Source organism: Mustela putorius, unplaced genomic scaffold, assembly GCF_011764305.1.
Source record: "Mustela putorius furo isolate JIRA1106 unplaced genomic scaffold, ASM1176430v1.1 tig00000508_pilon_pilon_pilon, whole genome shotgun sequence".
In the NCBI taxonomy this organism is placed as follows: domain Eukaryota; kingdom Metazoa; phylum Chordata; class Mammalia; order Carnivora; family Mustelidae; genus Mustela; species Mustela putorius.
In genome coordinates, this window is record NW_025421402.1 from 22,165,697 (window position 1) to 22,187,485 (window position 21,789).

The 21,789-nt window shown below is 46.2% G+C and overlaps 1 protein-coding gene across 5 annotated transcripts in view; it reads right to left on the bottom strand.

Annotated features, from left to right (window-relative positions):
• The window catches only part of PBX1 (PBX homeobox 1), a 277,953-nt gene that overhangs the window by 34,201 nt on the left and 221,963 nt on the right, over nt 1-21,789 (bottom strand). For all 5 annotated transcript variants that reach the window (XM_004751432.3, XM_004751431.3, XM_013055543.2 and 2 more), the window contains 3 exons: nt 15,729-15,919; nt 8,008-8,143; nt 3,211-3,370 (listed from right to left, as the gene is read on the bottom strand). In XM_004751432.3, the coding sequence (XP_004751489.1) occupies nt 3,211-3,370; nt 8,008-8,143; nt 15,729-15,919 (487 nt within the window). The remainder of the gene's footprint in view (nt 1-3,210; nt 3,371-8,007; nt 8,144-15,728; nt 15,920-21,789) is intronic.

A 21,789-nucleotide genomic window follows, 5' to 3' on the forward strand; every position in this document is an offset into this window, starting at 1 on the left:
TGATCATCTTCCCCCAATCTAGAAAACACCAAACCTTCTATTAGGGCTTGCCTAAGGGCTTGTAGGGCTTGTATAAGGGCTTGCCACTAACTATATAGTGTCAGAGGAAGAACTTTCACAGTTGAGCCTGCTGTCCTTGAAAACACACACTCACACACACGCACACAGAGCCAGCAAAAAAAGATTCCAGATGGGGGAGGGAGTCCTGAGCCTCAATAAGCCTGAGATTGCTTCGCTAATCACAGAATCTAATCAATTGTCAACGCTGATGCTATTTGCCACAGCAAACATCTGCAAGGCACAAGCCAACTTCTTCCTTCCTGGATGCTGATAACCTGACCTTCCAAAAGGGGCCCCGTTTTTCTGAGATCTTATTCCTGCTTTTCTTATCTCATCAAAAATAGACACGAGAATGGATCCCTCTAGGTAATTCCAGAAGTATGGACCCAAGGTTATAATGATCGTGTCAGATGGTCCCCATTTTTGCTTTTTTTTCCCCCCCAGAAAACGTAATTTTCTTCTCTTCCTTCTATTCTTTCTCTTTGTTCCAGGCATTCTGCTCGACTCTGCCGATGTCAAATACGAAGCATGCCGGGTGCGTCTCTACCTGTTTGCTCGTCCCCCATGGGTCCTTACCCCAGGTGATTTTAATGAATTGTGCTTAAGGAAATAGGAGATCAGGCATCTATCCACAACCAGGAATATTCAGAAATGACCTAAATAAAGCCACTGAAGAAGTGCTTGTCCACACAAAAGCCTCTGGAGGGAAGATTTACTCGCCAAGTATCCTTTTTGCAATAGAAATGAGTAATGTAAATTTAGTAAAGCTTCGGTTGGGGGAGGGCCCTGCTTCAATATTAAGGATATAAAAAGTTCCCGGTTTCCAGAACTCTTAAATTTCAAACTCAGCCAAATTATATCTTCACATATTAACCTCTTATTTAAAACTTGTGTCTATTTCAGTGACTCTCTATCCTTCGGTGTTATCTAGGAGCTAGTATGTGACTTCCTAAGCACCCTGTGTGAAAAGTCTGAACACTTTAATGTTCTCACTTTATCTGTGCAGTGCTCTGGGTTGTGATAGCAGCAAAGGAAAATACAGAAAAGCCTGTGTATAACTTTTCCTGTGAAAAAGTTGCTGAATGAAACTCCCACGCTATTGCGCACATACAATAGTATTTTCTTTTGTCTCTATTGAAAAAAAAAAAACACTACAAAGGGGTTCCTCTGCATATTATTTCCAACAACTTTAGCACAACTGGAAGGCTTAGCTCCAATTTTCCATAATAATTTACTTGGTGCTTAGAATAGTCACCTAAGCTTAAACTAGCAGAAAAATTCTTTAGAAAACTGTAATCATTGACTGACATTCCAAGAGAGCCAACGTAATTCTTAAACACAGAGTCTGTGTGTGTGTGTGTGGGGGGGGGTTAAAATGCTTACTTTTCTCTTTTTAAGAGCTTTAGAAAAGAATAAAAAGTTACAGCTTTAGTAATGAAGGAGGTCCACAGGGCCCTTCTAGGGACTCGTCATAAATCACACTCAACCATCTGCAATGCAGATCTATCCACGACGGGAAAAAGTCATTTTGATATCTGTTTTGCATTATGATAACCTTTGCAGGAGTGGTGAGTGTGTTTTTGCTAATGCTGACAGGACTGTACTTCTACCAGAGACAAGGGAACATGTCTGGATAGCAGGGTGATTCAATGACTGTTGCTGGCCGGAGACTGAAATGCTTAAGAGTTGACCAGATGGGGAAGAAGGAAACTCTTTGGTTACTGAACCTCTTAGCCTTGATCCTTTGTCAATCATGCCATGAAGGGGAAAGAAGGAAACAGACACACACAAACCTTGAAAAGTAAATAGGCTCCTCAGATTTGTTCAACCTGGTGTGCTGGGAAAAAGACACAACTAGATCGAATCCTACACTGTCTTACCATGTCCATGCTTACAAAGCCCAGGCCATTCTTTGTGCATGATTCCATTTAAACAAAAGAAGGCATGGAGATACAGCCCACTGGCTTGGAGACCCTTAGAACAAATTAGGGCCTCTAGAAGCTCACAGAAGACGTTAGTGTGTGGAGCCTTATAGATCTCTAGTAACAATCCACCATAAGGTAGAGAGAGAATTTATTTTAGTGAACAAACAAGCTTCAGGGGTCAAAGGCACTTCCCAGAAATGTTAGAAATCAGATTTTTAATCATCTTACAGTCAAACACATTTAAATTTGTGACCCTTCACGTTGGAGGCATTGGTCTTCTTAGATGTGTGTCCCACCCCCAAAATCAGTGCAGTGGTTCATTATAATGAATAACGTGAGAATGATCTGAGACCAAAATTATTTAATAAGGAAGCACTTCTGGGTTTCCCTTACCAAAAAAAAAAAAACCAACAGGCCTTCCACAGCATACAGATACTAAGGTTATATTTTATGTATTATTGATTATGGTTTTTTTTTTTTCATGTGTGGAAATTCAGAACTGGTGGTAGGAGCAAACCCCACAATATATTATGTTAGCCTAAACTCTGAAGTTCGTGATGTAATGCACATTCACTAAAATAAAACGAGGGGCAGAGCACACGACTAATACTACTACAACGGGGAAACTGGAATCTGAATAATGTGAACTAACGACTGGCAATTTTCTTTGTAGTTTGCCTAAAGAAACCAGCAACATAAAACAGTGAAGAAAAACAATTCTAAACAACGTTGAGCAGTAACCCCAGTCTGGCTTTGTAGACCAAAGCATTACAATGAGGAATATTCCTGCAGAGAATGTAGGCTAGTAGGTCACCCAAACAGTATGTGATGGGAATAGCGAAATAGACAAGGATAAAAACTTTATGTGAAACAGACGAAAGGCCAGAGCCCTCAAGGGACTATGTCCAAGTATTAGAGCTAGCTCATTGTCCTCTTCGAAAGAGAATGTGACGGTCCTCTCTCCTCAAAACCAACCAATTTAGGTCTGTCCAACTTAAACAGACACATTGGTGCAGACCTCCAGACAAGCCCGTCTTATGAACAGGAAAACACACTGCTCTTTGGAAATGAAAGGAAAAACCCAAAGTGGCATCAACAACAGAAAGGACAATCAAATACATAAGTCAACCAATCGGAAACCTGAAGAATGAAAAGAAAACCCCAATGTAGGAAAAGCAAGTATAAAAATGGAGCACGATCCCCCCAAATCAAAGAAAAAACTAACCAGCTGAGTTAGGAGTCGAGGGTGAGTTAGCTTGGCTTCCATGGGCTGACACATTGGTAGCAGTGACAGCCGTTTTGGCAGCATAAATATTGGCTTCCTCTTGAAATTTACCTATGTTCTTCTTGTACCGGATTCGCTTATTTCCAAACCAGTTTGATACCTAGAGCAGTTGAAGAGAAGAGGAGAATGTTAACATTCCATCCTGTGCAAACAGGAAAATTAAGGCATCGGGGGAGGGCAATGGGGCTGATCCTACTCTGATTTTGCAACAACAATGAGATCTAAAGGAAGGGCACCGAGCGGGGCCATTGCGTATAATGCGAGTCTCCTGCTTAAGACAAAGCCATTTAGCAAAAACAATGCAGCGAACCGTCCTACGGAAGCGCCGCTCATTTGGATTTGGACAATTTTAGTTTAGGACGAGCATTTTAAATTGGGTTACCTCCTAAGAACATGACCCCAAAATAAACACAGCGTTTCAGGAGAAATGTTACTTATCAATGCTAACACTGACTTTGAGTAACCAAGAGGCACAGACTTGTAATCATCCATGCAGGTCTGTATCAACATACAGGTGCTCTCACTGAGGGATTAATTTCACATTTTTCCAAGCTGAAGAAAGCTAACATGGACCACATTCTTAGCCACAGGTACTACAGACCTTAGGATCCAGATAATTCCATCAGATAGATTTCACCAAGAATTTTGTGCAAAGCTTGGGGTTAGCTACACAAGGAAAAACTGAAGCATAGCAGAGATTAGTCCTTGGAATCCCAAGCTTTAAATGTTAAAGCCAACACACAAAATAAACCTAATTTACTTTCATTTGTTAATTTGTTTCCTTCATGTGACTCACAGGAGCTGTCCTGCCTTGATTCCACATGCCCGTTCCCTTTATACCAAGACCCCTGTTCAGACACAAGAGGCGACGCAGCGAAGTTCAAGTGTTACCCCTGTCATTCCTGCCTTACAAAGTACGTTCTATACCCCAAGTTCCAGATGTGATTGCAAACTAAAGTGTGTGTGTGGTTTTTTTTTTTTTTTGAATAAAATTACAAAACAAACTATGAATCTGGTGACAGAAGAGGAAGTTGATAACACAGGTACCACTGCTGACATGTATGTTCTATTTACCTGAACAATGGTGGATAAAGGACATTTTTGCAAAACTGTAGTTACCTTTGAAATGCATTAGCAAAACTTAAAAATCTCACAAGGTAAGCCCTCTTTTGCCTGTGTGACTTCCACTACGGGAGAAAAGTGAAGCCTTTGTTATCAAAACCAAACCATACCACTGCAGTATTAGTAAACGAGAGGAAAAAAAAAATCAGTGACAAATTGCTTGATTCATTGTCAATGCTGGTGCCTACAGGAGAGGAAGGGCACTCTGGGGCCATTTTAGGTTCATAGCATATCTAATTCCATTCCTAAACTCATGCTTTCCTTAGTGTAACTTTCACTATCTGTATGAGGGAGAGGAAAAGAGGCAGCAAGACTTTTCTAAGGTAACTGGGTGCATTGGAAAAAAGGGGGAAAAATGAAGGTCAACTGGGAGGACTTTTGAGGAAGGAAAGAAATGCCTGAGGTCTAGTTAAATAAGCTACATGAAAAGAGGAGAAGGAATATTTTGTGGGAGTGATTCCCTTCTCAACAAGAAGAACCAGCAGGTGGACAAGATGCGTAGTCAGCTCAGGCGTTCCCTACATGGCCCACAAGGTGATACTGGGACGCCCTGAGCCATGTCCGTAATCAGTGCTTTCAATGGTTAACTTGCTGTTCATAGTCATGGAGGGTCTACTGGGTGCTAGGCACTAGGGACACACAGAGGACAGACAGAGTCTGAGACAGGTGATACAGAAAAAATAATCGGTTCTCTGGGGAGAGTCTGATCACATTTCAAACATGTTAAGTTTGAAGAGCTTGGGCAGAGCCATGGCAAAGTCCAGTGGGACGGAAGACACATGCGCTTGGTGTCCCGGAAGTCTCATCTGAGTATTCAAATAAAGGTACACCTGCAGCGATGAGCAGAGAAGAGGTCACTCAGAGCAAGTGTGCAGGATAGTCCGTTTCCAAACTGAGTGTGCGTGGAGAGATTGTTCACACAGATCCCCCCCATCCTCCCTTAATTCTGACTCAGGACTGGGGTTAGACCTCAGAATTTACATTTCGAGCCAGCTCCCAGCAACTGCTAAGGTTGCCTTCTGTAGATCACACTCCAAGCAGAACGAGTAGAGAGTGGAAGGACTATTGAGGGATCAGAGGAGAGGCTGGGCTACAGATGGATTTTGGTGTATCTGTACATTTTTGTTCTGTCATGGGAGGAAGCTACAGTAAGTAGATTTTGAAAGAACGTATAGCATAAAAAAAATGGTTAAGAACCATGGGGATAGGCCTGAAGAAATGAGGGCTAAAGAAAAAAAATGGTATTTCTAGGGTAGGTAGAGACAGTAGATCCTCTAAGACCAAGCAAAAGTGCCCCAAGAGAAAGAAGGAAACTCCACAGAGAACAGTATCAAGGAAGCCAAAGTAGGAGAATTTCAAGATGGAGGGGTAATTTTTTTTTTAAAAGATCATTTATTTTGAAAGAGAGAGAGAGAGAGAGTGTGTGTGTGAGCGTGCATGGGGGGAGGGGCAAAGGGAGAGACTCTTCCGTGCTGATTCCTCGCTGACTGTGGAGCCTGACATGGGGCTTGATCTCATGATTCTGAGATCATGACCTGAGCTGAAACCAAGAGTTAGATACTTAACTGACTGAACCATCTAGATGCCCCAAGATCAGGGGGAGGGGTAATTATTAACCCCCCCAAAATGACAACAACAACAACAAAAGCCCAAAAAATAAGAAGGAAAGAGACAGCCCCCAAATCGCAAAATTTTAAAAGTCCAAAATTGGGATCCCTTAGATTTGGGAACTTAAGGGAGATTTAATAAATCATAGGGTCCAACAAACCATGACTGGCAGATGGGAGGACTAAGACCCGACAAGCGGGAGTTCCCTAAAATCTCACAGTTGACTCTTGACAAAAACATGCTCCTAGAAAAAGACTCTTATTATTGTATCACATCATACTGTCTTGTCTCCCACAGGGACTTGTCTGGCAAGAACGGAACAGCTCCGTTGTTGTTGGGAGGGAGTAATGTACTGGGGAAGGAAGAAAGGTGTGGCCTTAGGGTGGGTGAAGCAAAGGGAAAGGTGATACAGTATGCAAATATTCATTGTAATGGACAAATTACGCGCACCTGGGTTTCCCTAACAAAGGAAGTGACAGTTGCTGGAACAGGCCAGGATTCCATCTTTGATCTAGATATAATACAAACTAGCTCCAGAAGAGTTCATTCTACCATCAACAGGGATTTAGAATTCCAAATCCCAGAATTAGAAGTCAGACAGTCTAGTGATTTCATTCTACTACAGAAGCAGAAGATTCCACGTATCAAATTTACTGATAGTCGATTAGTGATATGGTTCATGCCCGCAATCATTCCTCAAACATGCAACAAATATCAGAAACCAGCAAATGCCTTTCCTTGTGGACAAGGGATCTAAAGTTGGACAAGAATGGGTAGAGACCCAGACAAAACCAGGTGATCTGAGTTTGACCACTCATGTTCTGTTTTCCTACAGTTAAGACTGGAACAACCTTCACTTGGGTCAAAGTACCTGAGGAAGGTCGGAGTTGCAAGGGTTGGTGTTTCCAAGGCTTCTGCCAAATCCCCCACAGCTTGTTGGGCAGGCCCTGGAGAGCCCTTCATTGCACATACTCTGTGTAGAGGTCTGTATTCTGAATGGACCTAACTGGGCTTAGTTAAGCACCGATTGATGGGATCAGCACCCAGTAGGGAGTAAGAGAAGCCAGGATTCAAGTCAAGGAAGCACAAATGCTCAGTTGATAAAAAACAGCATCGAGTTTGCTTGCAAAATGCTAAGCGAAGTTTCTCACTAGAGTAGGCTTCTTTCCCCCCTTCTCCCACCCCTGTTATGGAAATGCCAGAACATAGAGTTTTTTTGCAGGAGACGTATATTGGCGGGACTTCCTCTTCTCTGACAGCTTTCAGAACTATCATTATTGTTCTCAACTAGGGACTAGGGACGGTATTTGAGGTTCAGATGAAAAAAGTTCTGGATGGATCCCTTGAGTAGGCGAAATATACATATGTGTAAATATTGCCTACTTTTCTACTTCATGCTAATGCTGAAGACTCCAGGTCAATAAAAATGTTTTACCATGTACCTTTCCATGTCAACAGGCACCCGTTATGATTATCACTCTTTGGGGAAAAGGGGCACTCAGTGACATTTTGCGCAACCGTTCCAATGCAATCATAGCGACACGTTAAAATCCCCACACTCTGTCAGTTACAGAGTGAGCACGTCAAGAGAAGACATTTGTGTCCCTTTCACTGAAAAGTTCCACTCACTGACTCTGTCCTGGGTTGAGCGCAAGATGGGCTAAGGCATAGACTGTGTTTGAGAAAATAGGATGAGAAATGCAGATACTTTCCAAGGACAGCCAAGAACCTTGACCCATTTTTAAAGCAATGGGGCATTCAATGGGAAGAACCCTATCCTTGTTTGGCTACCGGCATCTACTCCACTCCGGCTGGTCCCTCTCAAGTTTGTCCAAGTACTTACCTAGAAACTCTCCCACTTAAACACATCGAGTGCTTACCTTGACATGTTAGGGTTTTAGCAAATGGACCTTGCAAGGCATAAAAGCTCAGTAAAGCAAAACCTCCAAGACGCTGCCATGTGGCTCTACCAGACCCAGGCTAGCAGGTCTTTGGAGGGCTCCTTACCTGGGACACTGTGATGCCACACTTCTTGGCTAACTCCTCTTTGGCTTCCTCACTGGGGTAAGGGTTGCTGAGATGGGAATAGAAATATTCATTCAGGATTTCCGTCGCTTGCTTGTTGAAATTCCGTCTCTTCCGCCTTCATAAGGAGAAAGAAAAGAATGACAAAAAACATTCACACCTAATAGATATAAAAAGGGAGAGACGAGGACCTACTTCTGTGAAAAGGCAAATTTTTGAACAAAGAAGTGGATTAGAGGAAATTTGCACCAAGGGGGTGGATGTCAAAGCCATCACTGCAAGTATCTGTTTAAGGACAGACTGTGCACTGACCAGAACAGTCAACTAATACTTGTCCTGGGTGGAGAGGAACATGGAGTTTCAAAACTCAGCCACCTTGGTGTTGAATCCTGGACCCACTAAATGCCAGCCGGGGATCTGGGATGCCTCTCCAAGCCCCAGCTTCTTCAGCCGAGAGTGGACAGTCACGCTGGTCTTGCAGAGTGATGGTAACTGGAAAATGAAGCCATACGTGGAGGGTACTCTGTGCGGTGCCCAGTACGTGGCGAATGCTGGGTGACAGTCTCTCTTCCTACCGGGCTCCAGGCTTCGGACCTCACCCTTTAGAGCAATCAGTTCAAATTATTCATTTTGTACAACTTGTGAGATAGCTACGGCTCTTCCTATTTCCCAGTGAAGAATGGAGTCCAAAGGTCATTCAGCCTGCGTGTCACAGAACCAAGGTATGAATTCCAGTGCGCGTAATTAGAAAACCCAACCTCGTTCTTAGGTACAAATTGCCTCCTGGAAATTACAGACTCTGGAGCCTTAAGTTAAAAATAAGTTATTATTTTCCTTTTTTTCCCTTCCCAGGTAAATGCATACAGCATTTTCTAAAGGCATCTGGGGAAGAGGGTATGCAAGGCATGGACACTGGCCCACTGGACTGCGCAACCTCCCTCTGAAGGAGACAAGGAGCATTAGAACAGCTGCTAAATGGTAAAACAAAAGCCCATCGAAATCTCTTTAATACACAGGTTGCTGAAAGGAAGAGAACCACGTTTTGAATAAAAGCATTTTTTTTAAGTGCTAATTGAACTAATTTAAAGTGAGAATCACTTGACTGTCTCCTCACAGCTAAGGCCTGTAGGCAGGTTGGGGGGAGCCGTTTGGGGAATCCAGGCTCACAGCAGAGGCTGGCTGGACCTCCTTGAGGCGGGAGACTGGATCTTTAAATCAGCTCTTTTAGCACTTCGCCCTTCTTGCTTTTATCAAAAGCTTTTTCCTTATGGAAGAGATTTCCAGAACATCCTTGGTTATGCCAGGACACAGGATTTCCCGATTTAGCCTAACAGAAAGCACGGAGCAGCCTTGCTAGAAAAGAAATTCAGCTAATATTGTATTTTCAGGGTCCCACTTGGATTAATTAACACAATAAAGTGCCTGATTTTACCGGATGAACACCATCTGCCCATAGGTATTAACCACATCTGTCCAGACTATGCCAAGCCCAAGTCACTTTTCCAAATCATGCTGAGTTTCTGGGTCACCCAGCATCAGAAATTGGATGGAATAGATTTTAAAAAAAAAAAAAAAAAAAAAGAGCCCAACTCAGAAAATAGGCATTTGTTAAAAGTCCTTGCCTGGTGGGAATTTGGGGAAGATAGCCAAGTGGCTAACGTGGGCTCCAGGCTTTAGATAACCTCTGGCTTCTTCTCTGCCTAAATAAAACAGTTGTCTTGGGCCTGGGGAACTGGACCCTGAAGGCTCCCTTAATTGGGAGAACCTCGGTTCATTCATTCAGCTGTCTGCATTAGCATCCCACTGTATTTCTTGGGAGTCTTCCAACTGAGCTCAAAGGAAGCCTCTCTGGAATGAGCTGGTGATTTGGGGATGGAGCCGACCCGCTGGTCCCGACTCTCTTCTCACAGTGATGAGCAACCTTCCCTAGGTGGTCTCATTCCACTCTGATGGGCTTCCTTATCACCACTCCCAGTGGCTGTCTCCATGGAGAGCCTTGGAAATCCCAAGATCAGGACTTTTCAGACTTCAGAAAACGTAGTGCAAATGAATCACTTCTGATGGGAAGGTTCTTTGAGCTAGACACCTGGCTTTGGCTGGAAGTGGGATCAGCTTGGTGAATTAACATTTGTGACTCTGAGCCCATCAAAAGCCGTGGGAGTTGGGGATCTGGGTTTTTAATGTAAGGAATGTGGAGGTGGAGCAGATGGATAAACACGTACTGGATAAATGCAGCATTTTAGGAATGAAACTTTTTGAATCCAGGTGAGTCAAGAGTGGGCGGAGCAGGCGCCACAGGCACAGCTGCTAAATACCAGATGTGTTACCCCCCTGCCCTGTCCACTCTCCTAAGAGTTGCTGCCTGTCTCCCACTGCACTCCCCAGGCACTTCAAACACACCCCGTGTCTCCAAAACTGGCATCACGTTTCACCCAGACCAGCTCTATTGTCTTCCTTCCCCGTGTTACCACAGATACGGTTCCATGTATGTAATTTGTTCATTCATTCGTTCCAACATGTGAGGACCTAGCAGGTGCCAGAACCCAGGGGTGGTTCTCAACCCCTCTTGCTGTCTTACCTTCATCAGATGATGGGTCCCACAGCAAGTCCTGCCAGTTCTATTCTATTCCAGCCTATTGTAGCTCAATTTTTGAAATGGGTTCAGAGAAGCCACTGTCTATCATGTAATGGTCTGGCTAGGGTTGCACGGCGGCACTTTTGGCAATGAGGGGTAATGTTCTAGATCTCTGCTGCTCAGTCTAGAAGCCGTGAGTCTGCGTGTGGCCACTGAGCTGCTCAAACGGAGTGGGTGTAACCGAAGTGGCAAATTCTGAAATTTTACTGATTTCAATGTAATTCATTTAAAATTAATTTAAATTTAAAAATCAAATAGCCACTTACTAGACAGTGCAACTCTAGACCAATGCGTTCCAGAAACACTTTCTGGAAGGTGTGAACTCACAGCCCTGCCACGCACCATCAAGGGCATGAAATGTCTCTCAAACCTCTTGCTTTCATCTATTCTGTAATGTACCAATGTTTACCTTAAATAAAAATGACCTTCCCCTGCATATTTGAGTAAAACAGGGAAGGTACTTCATACTTATTCTGTGTTCACCCAGTTTGAGGGGCACAAGCTTTAACTGTGAGGTCCTACTGCGTCTCTTGTCCCATTCAGCTCATCTTGAAAAACAAGCATTAGAGTAATTCTCTCAAGCCATGGATTTGATCATGTTACTAATAATAGTAACGGTAATAATAATAATAAAATATAAATATGATAAATAAAATAATAAATAATATGTAAGGTGGTATTCCTTAATATATAAGGAAGTACTGTGTAAATTATGGCATGAATACCATATTCCAGACACTACCCTAAGTTTTATTTTTTTCTTCATATTATCTTATTTATTCCTGCATATGGGATTAGCCCCATTTTACAGACAAAAGTCCTGGGGCCACTTAACCCGCCTTACAGAGGTTGCCAGAACTTGAATTCGAGCAGGCAGTGGGAGAACTTATACTCTAAAGGGCTGTCTTCCCTCCTTAAAGAGTTCTAATGGTTTCTGTTACTTCTCAGGGCAAATCCGGAGTCTTCACGCGTATAGTTAAGGGTCTTCAGTGGACCTGTCCTGTCCCCACTGCCTCATTCCCCCCAGTCCTAAACACACTCTGCATGATTTCGTCCAGCCACAGCATATGCTAGCTTCTCCGTGCCCCAAGGACACTCGTGACTTACACGGCTGTGCCTCTTCCCACCAACCCATGTATTTCTCTCCCCCAGCATTTGCCACAAGTTTACCCAGGTCTCCCCAGCTACACACCACGTTCCTTGAGGGTGGGAGCCACGTGTCACTCGTCTTTGAAACCCGAGCACCTCACACATCATAAGGATTCCAGCGAAGTAATGCTTGTTGGTGTTGGCTTACGTTGTTTTACTTTGCCCACGGTCGTCTCTCTGTCTGGCAGACACGAGGCTGGCTCTGGGATCCCAAACTGTCTGCCCTCTCCCGTGTTCTGCCTCCCGCTCAGGCGCGGAGGTGATGGGAGTACTTCACGAGGAATGCGCCATTTTGTGTTCCTTCCTAAGAGCATCTGTTTGTCCCACACCACTGTGAGCTCCTGGGTGGTTAAGACCCACATTTAATGTGTTTTTTTTCCCTCTTAGTGATTCCAGTGGCTACTCCAGCGTCCAGCAGAGTAAAACTCAATGAGATACGTCAATCTAAATGCCGGCCAGTGGGCCCAGGCCTCGCCGCATGTCCTTCTCTCTGGTTGCCTGCCTTGTTTAACGTAATCCCTCTCTTGGGGTGAAACGCAGCTGGGGTGAATCCCAGCTGTTTAATCCTCTTATTATTGTCTCTGGCAAAATGTTATTGAACGGAAGCCCAAATTATTGCTTGAAAATCATTAAGAGAGTTTCTAAGTTCTCTCTCCCACTTTCAATTGAGAAAATGGTGTTGGTGGTCCTGACGAAAACTTTACCAAGTTGGAGAGCACAATGTTCGGTCCACAGCATGGGATAATAAGTGTCGAATGAATGAAGGAATGGATGGATGGCTTTTTTCTTCTGGCCCAATTAAGTCAATGTAAGGAAGAGAAAAAGAGTATGACTCCAATGGACAGACCTGGATCAAGTGCTCAGCTGAGCAGTATGGAAAGTGGAATCCTAAGAAGGTACCAGACTCCAGCCTGGCATCGCTGCCCTCCCTGGAGCGTGGGTGGGGCTGTGACAAAGAAAGGATGTCCGTCCTGTGTTTAGGGAGATGAGGCTAAAGCCTTAAAATGGTGAGATTCTCTTGTTGGCTTCCAGGAACAAAGCAAGCAGCCAAGCCGTGAGCTGGTCAGGGAGGGGGTGGCTTCTGGGAGCTGAGGACCGCAGTCCCACAACCACAAGGAACTGAATCCTGCCCACAGCGGGGAGGACCCCGAGCCTCCCCACGGTGAGATCACGGCCTCCGCTGACATCGGGATTAGAGCTTTGCGAGGCTAGGGCAGAGGATCCCATTCAACTGGGCCCAGACACCCAAATCACAGAAACTGTTTCATTAATATCTTTGTGTTGTTTTAAGCTGCCAGATTTGCAGTAATCTGTTACCGCAACAGGAAACGGAGACAAGGACATACCCGTGACATTACAAAGACTAATCCTCTTACTAAGTCAAACTCCGCTTGTATTTCACTTGTCTTCCACCAAATCTTTCACCGATGAAGCCCTGCCCACCAGATGCACGGGGGGCTATGGGCAGGTCTGGGAGGTCTGTTTGTGGAGCTCCTCTCCAACCACAGAGGCTGGAAGCAATGACAGGAACCACTCCCACCACGAGGTCTGGGTAAACATTTCTGTTCTAAGCTCAGAAAGCCATTTGCTCAGCCTCGGGCTGGCATTGGGAGTTAGACTCTTTCAACGATACCAAATATGCCCTCAAAATAAATTCTGGTAACACTGACAACAGCTTAGTTGTTTTAATTTGGAGCCTTGGCTTAGAGGCACTGACTCAAAGGCTGCAACCAAAGTGGCAAAGAGACCCTCTCGTAAGTGATTGTCCCTCTGACGCCAGCCAGAACCACCTAGGCGAGGGCTGGTGGAAGTGGCAGGAACGTGTGCAAAGCTCACCCAGTTCTGAGCCTGACCTTCCTCTACACACAGCACGGTTACCATGAGCAGAAATTCAGCAAGACGGTGACTCTGCCTCTCCTTTCTCCCCGGGTTCTCTCTGGACGAGAATCCAGTCTGCGCCCCACTTTTCTCTTTTTTCAATATCTACCCACATAAATACCAACTCCAGAATTTTAACTAGGGGAGTTGCCATGGGGATGGAAGCAACACACGCAGAGGGGCGGTAGCTGCTGCACGGGCAAAGGACCCAGACAGAGGCCACCAGTCACTTGTGCTCTGCACTCAGCTTGCTTTCAAGAAGCTGGGTTGGCAGCAGGCCCCGAGGCGAGGGAGATGCACGGGGGCCCTGCTTCAGGGAGACTCTGCCTCCCCCATCATCACCACATGCAGCTGGAAAAAGCCCTCTTCGTGTGAACTTTCTCTTGACGTGCCCTGTGGAATTCTGGTATCCCACGATACACCTTGCTAGCTGGTACTCTCATCTCGTATTCCATGTGACCCAAAACACACTGAATAAAAAGGGAGTTGAGGAGATGCCAGGGAGTTTTAAAGGTCTGTGGATTGCAACAACCACAGCTGTGAACAGAGAGAAATACAGGTAAGAGAGCTGAATAATGCATGAGTTTGGGGGTAAACAACTTGTACCAGGAGCAGTGAATCTTTCCGTCTCATTGACAAGGAACAAAACTGTAGATCATGAAATGGCATACGACGTTGACACGTGTGCAGTTCTAATAACTAAAACCAGAGCCTGGGATGATTATTAGGAATTGGAGTAATGAATGGTGAAACCTGCAGGTATAGAAGCGGCTAATCTGAGATGGTGGTTGATGGCGAAGGGTGTCCACACCCTGTTAGGTCACATGTGCACACGTCCACATGTCTGCTAGGTCACATGTCCACACGTCCACATGTCTGCTAGATCACATGTCCACATGTCCACATGTCTGCTAGATCACATGTCCACACGTCCACATGTCTGCTAGATCACATGTCCACACGTCCACATGTCTGCTAGATCACATGTCCACATGTCCACATGTCTGCTAGATCAATGATCAAAACCCTCCTCTCAGGTATACGAAAGACACGATTATCACCAAGTTGCAGGCTGCCTAGCAGAAATTAAAGAAACTGGAGGGATCTGGATCAATCCACTGGTCTAGAGAGTATGGGCCAAGGACTGATTATTGGTTCTCTGTTCTCAGGTTTTAACTTTAAGATGACCTCTTTTTCTTTAAAGTATTTTATTTATTTGTCTCAGAGAGAGAGAGCATGATCAGGGGAGAAGGGCAGAGGGAGAGGGAGAAGCAGGCTCCCCGCTGAGCAAGGGGCCCAATGCAGGATCGCAACCCCAGGACACCCTGGATTGTGACTGAGCAGAAGGCAGATGCGTCACCAACTGAGCCGCCCAAGCATCCTGGGGAACTTTCTATCCAGCTTCTTCGACTGAATTCTCATGAGTACCAATGCCAGATGGAAAACATCAAATCTTGATTGAAAATTTAGTGCCCAGCAGACTAGCCCCTGCTCCTTGGGGCCCGCGGGACCAGGCCCTATTCATCTTCGTGCTCCTGAAACTTAGCCCAGAGGATGCCACATGGTGATCTACTTGCAAATACTCGTTGAGCTGAACTCAGTGCACTCTCTACCTGTCTGCAGTGTGGAAAAGACCTCAGGTCTCAAACCGCACCATCTTTCTAGAGAGCCTGGGTCACTGCAGCGTCCAGCAAGCCCGCCACAGCCTGGGGCTCTAACACACACCGGGAAAAGGGGTACTGAGCGGGACGAGAACGCTGCCTTTGCTCTCACCCCACTCACTCGTCCCTGCTCCTCACTCAGAGTGAGCAGCGGGGGCAAGAGAAAGCGTCCTCTCTCATCACCCCGTTTCCTGTTCGGAGCGGTCCAAAACCAGTGGCTTGGGCAGTCGTCCTGCAGCCTCCCTCCCAGACTCCCAGGTCGCCCTTCCACCTGGCCTTTGACATGGTGAAAACGCAGCCTCTAGAGAGGGCCAGGTGTGGGTCCCAACCCTGCAGCCGGGATCCCCCCAGGGGACAGGAGGCTCTATCAGGTGACTCACCTCGCGTCCAGAAACCGGGAGCGCAGGATCATGACGGCCTCGCACGTGCTCTGTTTGAGCTGCATCTGGATGGAGCTGAACTTGCGGTGAATGATGCTGACCATCCGCTCGATCTCCTTCGGGGAGATGGGCCTGGTCCGGCTCTGCTCCCGCAGGAGGTTCATCACGTGGGTGGTAAACTCGTTGCACGCCTGGAACGGCAGGACAGTAAACACTGGCGCATGGGGAGGGTCTGGGCCTGGATGGAGGGCCTCGTGGGCTTTCCTAGAGACTCACACACGTGGAGACACCCCAGCTAGTCTACGGGGGTTTTGTCACATCGGAGGGACAAAAGAAGTTCCTGGCCTGAAAATGCCTTGCATCCTGTTTGATTCTAACTTTGGCCACAATTCAGATTTTTCTAAAAGGGTAAAGAGAAGTCTTAATCGTCTTTTTTTTTTTGCATGATTTCACTACAGTGGAAGGGGAGAATGTGAATCCCAGGGTAAAATATACCCCACAACCCTTCACCCCAATGTTAACAGCTGATGAAAGCTTGGGGTCAGACACGGCATGAACGTCTACCCTGCTCATTATCTCTGATACAGCAGAACCTCCACATGTCCATCTGGGGTTGCATCATCAGCCAAAAGAATGGAATCAGGAAATTAAAGCTAACCCTTCTGAGAGACATCACATCCACCTGTGTCTCCTTTCAGTTTTATCACAAGAATTCCCACCTCTGCTGACCTCTTGAAGACCCACAGCACAAACTGGAAATCTGTCCTCAGAGGCCTTGCGGGAATGACATCAAGGTGCCGGGGGATTCAGGAGCCATCCCTGCAAAAGGGCGCGCTCTCCCGTTACACCCACAAGCCATCCGCTCATGAGGTGAGGTTAAAGTTCGCTTTGCCCCTCTCCTATTCTCCAGGCGAGTAAACCCAGGTGAGTAAAGCCCAGGGAGAGGGGAGGCTTTTTCCTAAAGCACGCAGCAAAAAGGGAGCAGCTGAGTAAGCCTGGGCCTGAACGCCTCCTAACCCAAGCTGGGGATTTCTGTCCTTTCTCAGGGCCCAAACTTGCTCCTCTGAACACCACTGGTGTTCCTCGTGGTGACAATAACTCAGCATCTCAAGTCTGCTTGCCTTAGCAGAGCCGTCAGTCGGAAATATCTAGTCACAGGTTAACTGATGGCAACATTATAAAACCGTAGTAGGTTTGTAACGAAATAGGCAGGCAGTCTTTGACGAAGAACTAGGGACTCAAAGGGCTCCAACTTAATACCAATCCCAGAAACACTCTCGTTAATGGTAACACCACTCCGCCACCCTCCTTACAGCGCAAAGCCTCTCCTGTCTGTCAGGAACGCAGTAATGATGACACAGTCACTCCTCAGCTCTCGAAGAAATCCTTCCAGGTTGGTGGGCCGAAGATACCTAGGCAGACGTATCCACCAGGCTGTGTCTACACTGGGAGTGAGAGGCCTGGTCTTTGAGGCCACCTCTGTGAGTGTCTGAGCAAAGCCTTTCACTACTCAGGGCCTCATTTTATTCATCTGAGGGAAGGGACTCAATCATTCCTACCCTTGAGCCAGGCCAGCAGCCCCTATGGTCTTGTCCAGTGGGATGCAGATGGGAGTCCCTCGTGCTCACGAACACAGCAGAGTGGGTGACAGGGGCCAGGATGGCCTGCAGACAGATGCTGCCTCTGGGACTCACTCTGCTGTGAGACCTCGGAAAGTTACTTAACCTCTCGGGGACTTGTCTCCTTTATTTGTGAAACGGCCGGGTCGGGGGGTACCCACCTCAAAGGGTACGGTGAGGCTCAGAAGAGCCATTAGGTGTGTGTCTGGCTGTGTAAGGATGCATCCGGGCGCCAGTTTCCCAGGGTCACGATCACCTTCTTTCTACCCCACCGGTACTTGTGGAAGGTTAATCCATAGATCGGGTCCATCTAACATTCTGCTCTCCACTAAGAAAATTACTACATAAACTCTGCATCTGTATGATCAGCTTCTTCTCTGCCAACCCACCCTCCAATTGTAAACAAAGGGAAGGACACAAAACGTGGCATCGAGTCAATTCTAAGAGACCACGGTGTGGGAAGCGCAGGGCTAGGCACACAGCAAGCACATCAACAAGCTCTGTGTGCAAACTGGGCCCCTCGTTGGCCTGCAGCCTCCTCATCCAGGGTGGGGCGGGGGGGAAGGGGGGGCTCCAACAGGGGAGGAGCTGGGCATGAGGAGTCATTGTTAAGTGCATTCCTCTCTGCCGGGAAGCCCCAGCGCTGGGCTCGTAATAATGTGCTTCATTACAGGGAGTCAAAATAATCGCAATATCTAATGTTTATCCAAGACATTTTATCCCGGGGCCCTTTCCGCTCTGCCATAAACAGACAGTGGGGTCTTTCCACCCACCGCTGAGGTGGAACAAGGCAGCTGCCGAACAGCTGCTCCAAACACACAGCAGAGAGTGGAGACTAGTTCCAAGTCCACTTCAGACGGCCAGGACATCACGATCCAGGTTTCTCTGGGACCTGACGGACCCACACACCATGTCCTCCTCAGATCCCACAAGCTTGCAGCTTTGGAAGCCAGGCTGCCCCCATTGGGTCAGGTGTCAGGAAGAGCTGGGGTGACAACGGCTCATTAACAAGACCCCTCACTGGCTGAGAGCTTCTGGGACGGGGTCGGGGGTGGGGAGCCTCTGCTGTGGACTGTGACTTTTGGGACCTCACACTCACTCCAGGTGCCCCTAGAGAGTTGAGGATTTCAAAGGGAAATCCTCTGAACCTTGCCCAAGTTCCAGGTCAAGGGCATTTCTGGGAGCCACTGATGAAAGACCAGTCCTTCCAGGTGTCCTGCTCGAGATGCCAGAGTTTCAAGCTTCCCTCCTACCCTCTGGTTAGCCCGACTTCTTCCCTTCCTCCTTCAGACTGGATCTGGTGCCAATCCCAGCAAAGAACGTAACTGGGATTCAGGACCCTCTTAGCTGTGAACTGACTAACCCAGCCTGGGCTGTTAGTTAGCCCTGGCCATGCCCCAGCAGCATTACTTACAAAAGCTGGAGAACACTGCAAAGTGCCAAGAATATCGTTTTCTTAAATACGGCTTGGAATAACACTCAACCTTCTGACATCATGGCTTTGTCTATTACCAGATGCCAATTTTATACCTTCCTACCTCCGTGATCTGCTGGAGAAGCGTCTTCCTAGCACCGTTTACTGACGAAAATAATTTCCTTCATTTCTTTCTAAAGAAAATCTCTAGGAGCTTTCTTTAATAACCTCAGGACGAAACAATGGCCAATTCGGGTAGGTGGTTCTTTTTTTTTTTTTTTTTTTTTAAGGGGTGGGGTTGACGAGGGCCATGGTAGCTAATTAGCAGAGCACTAACTAATGGTCGAGTTACCCCTCACTGCCATACTAAGAACAAAACAAAACAAAAATCACAGAGTCAATGATTAATAACCCATTTGGCAACTTCATCCATCCAACTACTAAAGTAGAGAGTAACGTTTTTACTTTACTGAGGTTTCCTGATTTCATTTTTTAAAAGCTTTTATTTATGTATTTATTTATTTTAGAGAGAGAGAAAGAAAGAGCTCGAGCAGTGGGGGGAAGTGCAGAGGAAGAGAATCTTAAGCAGACTCCCCTGCTGAGCCCAGAGCCCAGCCCAGGGCTCAATCTCATGCCCTCAGCCCAAATCCACAGTGGGATGCCTCGCTGACTGAGCCACCCAGGTGCTCCTGAGGTCTCCTGCTTTTAAAAAAGCTCCCATGAGGAGTGGCCACAGAAAAATGAACAAGACAAATCTCCCAGACATACTAGCTCGGAGCTTCATGGCCTAATGTTCCTACAATCCACTATTTATTATAATTAACAATATAAGCAGCACTAATAAATTACGAAGTGCCCAATGTGTGTTAAGTAGGATTCAGTTCTTACCCAAAAAATGTCCATATAACTAAAGAAGTGATTTTTTTTTTTGTATTTTTAAGAATAAGAGATACGGATGACTACCCCCTACATACGTAATTTGTTCTTTAGCAATGGGAGATTTTCCTGAAGTTTCTGATTTCCAAACTCTTTATTATTTAAAACAGGTAGAGAGTGAGGAGACGTTTTTGATGGAGAATATTATTACCCCTAGCGTCTCCTAGGTATCAATTATCAAACTTGTCCATGGAAGTCACAGAGGATAATCTGGCTCCTTCACTGTTCAAGCAAGTCACACTCTCTCTGTACGGAGTGCTACTCGTCAGGTGGGGTTCCAATGAGAACCCTCAGACCAAGGGTCAGAAACTGGACTCCAGGGCCATCCCTGTCCCTCACTGAATGTGTGACCCACATACACAATGTAAGCCCTCTGATCTCTACCTCTTTGCCTGTTTCAAAATGGAGAGGCTGACCGTGCCTGTCCTGGGTACCCAACCACAACATGACCTTGAGCAACAAGGGCAAGTGTGTCGGCAAAAGTTAGCAGTCAGTTGTGCGTTGCTGCGAACCTGAGCTAAGAATAGAGCCAGTTTTCAACAGCTGCCTGGCTAACATCCAACCCCGTCATGGGTTTAGAGGCGGGAAGGACTTGCTCTGGGCTCTCCTTGTACCTCTGGAGTGTGCTGAGACTATCTAGACCTGCCATCCAGGTCTGGATAGATTGTTTTGTCAGAAAACCAGGCTTCGTTTTAAAGGTAAGGTAGGAATGGCACTGAGTATGGAGAACTCAAGAGGACAGCTAGGGACCTTTACGGGAAATGTCTCTCTGTCTTCCCAAGCTATCCTATAGGTTAGGGCCGACTTTGAACTCTAAGTCAGATCTAAGTGATGGATCAGGTTAGGGAACCTTCAGGAAGCAGTCAGCTCTCTGGAAGCTCTCAGGAAGTGTCTACACGAGCCAACACTGTGGCAAGGACATTTGTTCGTTCCCGAGAAGGCGAAGGGCAATGACTCACAGGTTCTTACTGTAAGATCGCTGCTATTCTCTTCCCCTCAAACCCTCCCTACGCCTATCTGATGGTTGGGTTTCACCATGCGTGGCTGCAAGCTTCACGGCAATTCCCTCCCACATCATAAAAGAAGGGACTAGGTAGAAATTCATTTTGAAGTTAGATAGGAGTGCAATAATGAAACTTTCTTCACTTTAAATTTTAAAATGCCCATTTCTGTTTTAAAATTTAAACTTTCTATTAAGTTTGCATTTGCCTTCTACCTAGACAGTCGCCTTTGTTTTTTTCTCCCTCTTCTTTTGTGACTCTTAGAAAAGAAGGGGAAACCAAAAAGCTAAGAATTCAAGGAAAGTGAGTTAACTGTTGGATTTCAGGATAATGTTACATCCAACAAAGTGACAATAAATGTATCCATTACCTACTGATGGAAGAAAGGACTCCTATTCAAGTAGTATCGCTCGTCCGGACTGAGGAAGCAGAAATGATACATAGAGTTCCTTGTGCATGCGTGCATGTGTGTGTGTGTAGGGGGAGGGTCCCTTGGCGCGAGCAGCTCTATTATCATTAAGAGTACCTTACATTTATCTATTGCCTTGTCATAAAAGCCTCCCTATGTTTGCCTTCATATAGTTTTCATGGTCCTGTTATACCCTTGACTCCAAATCTATAGCTCTTGGCCATTCACCAGCAGGTTTTGGGTAGACTATGTGAGCCACGATGTCCCACAGACCATCAGTGGTGTGTGAGGACTGGAATCCAACTTTGTTGACTACAGGGGTGCCCTGAGCCCTTCTCTACTCTTCTTATGGAGGGAGGTGAATACTGCGTTCCGTATCACATACCAAATGAACATGTCTGACTCTCACTCGAATGGAGTCTGGGTAGAGCAAGGGACTTTAAGGCTAAGTTTTTGTATCCTTTCCCATAGGATTCCAGAGTACCCAGAAGAAGAGGAATCCCCCCCAGATAAGGAGCAAAAGAAGGTTGGAGGAGTCCACCGACCTCCCCGCAGGTTAACTCTGCTAATAACCTTTCTCATCCTGTGAGACCTGGGCTGCAGGCCATGGGCGAATGTTCCAGAGCCCCAGCATCACCATTTCTTATACTGACTCTTAATTGCTTCCTGAGATCATCACGGA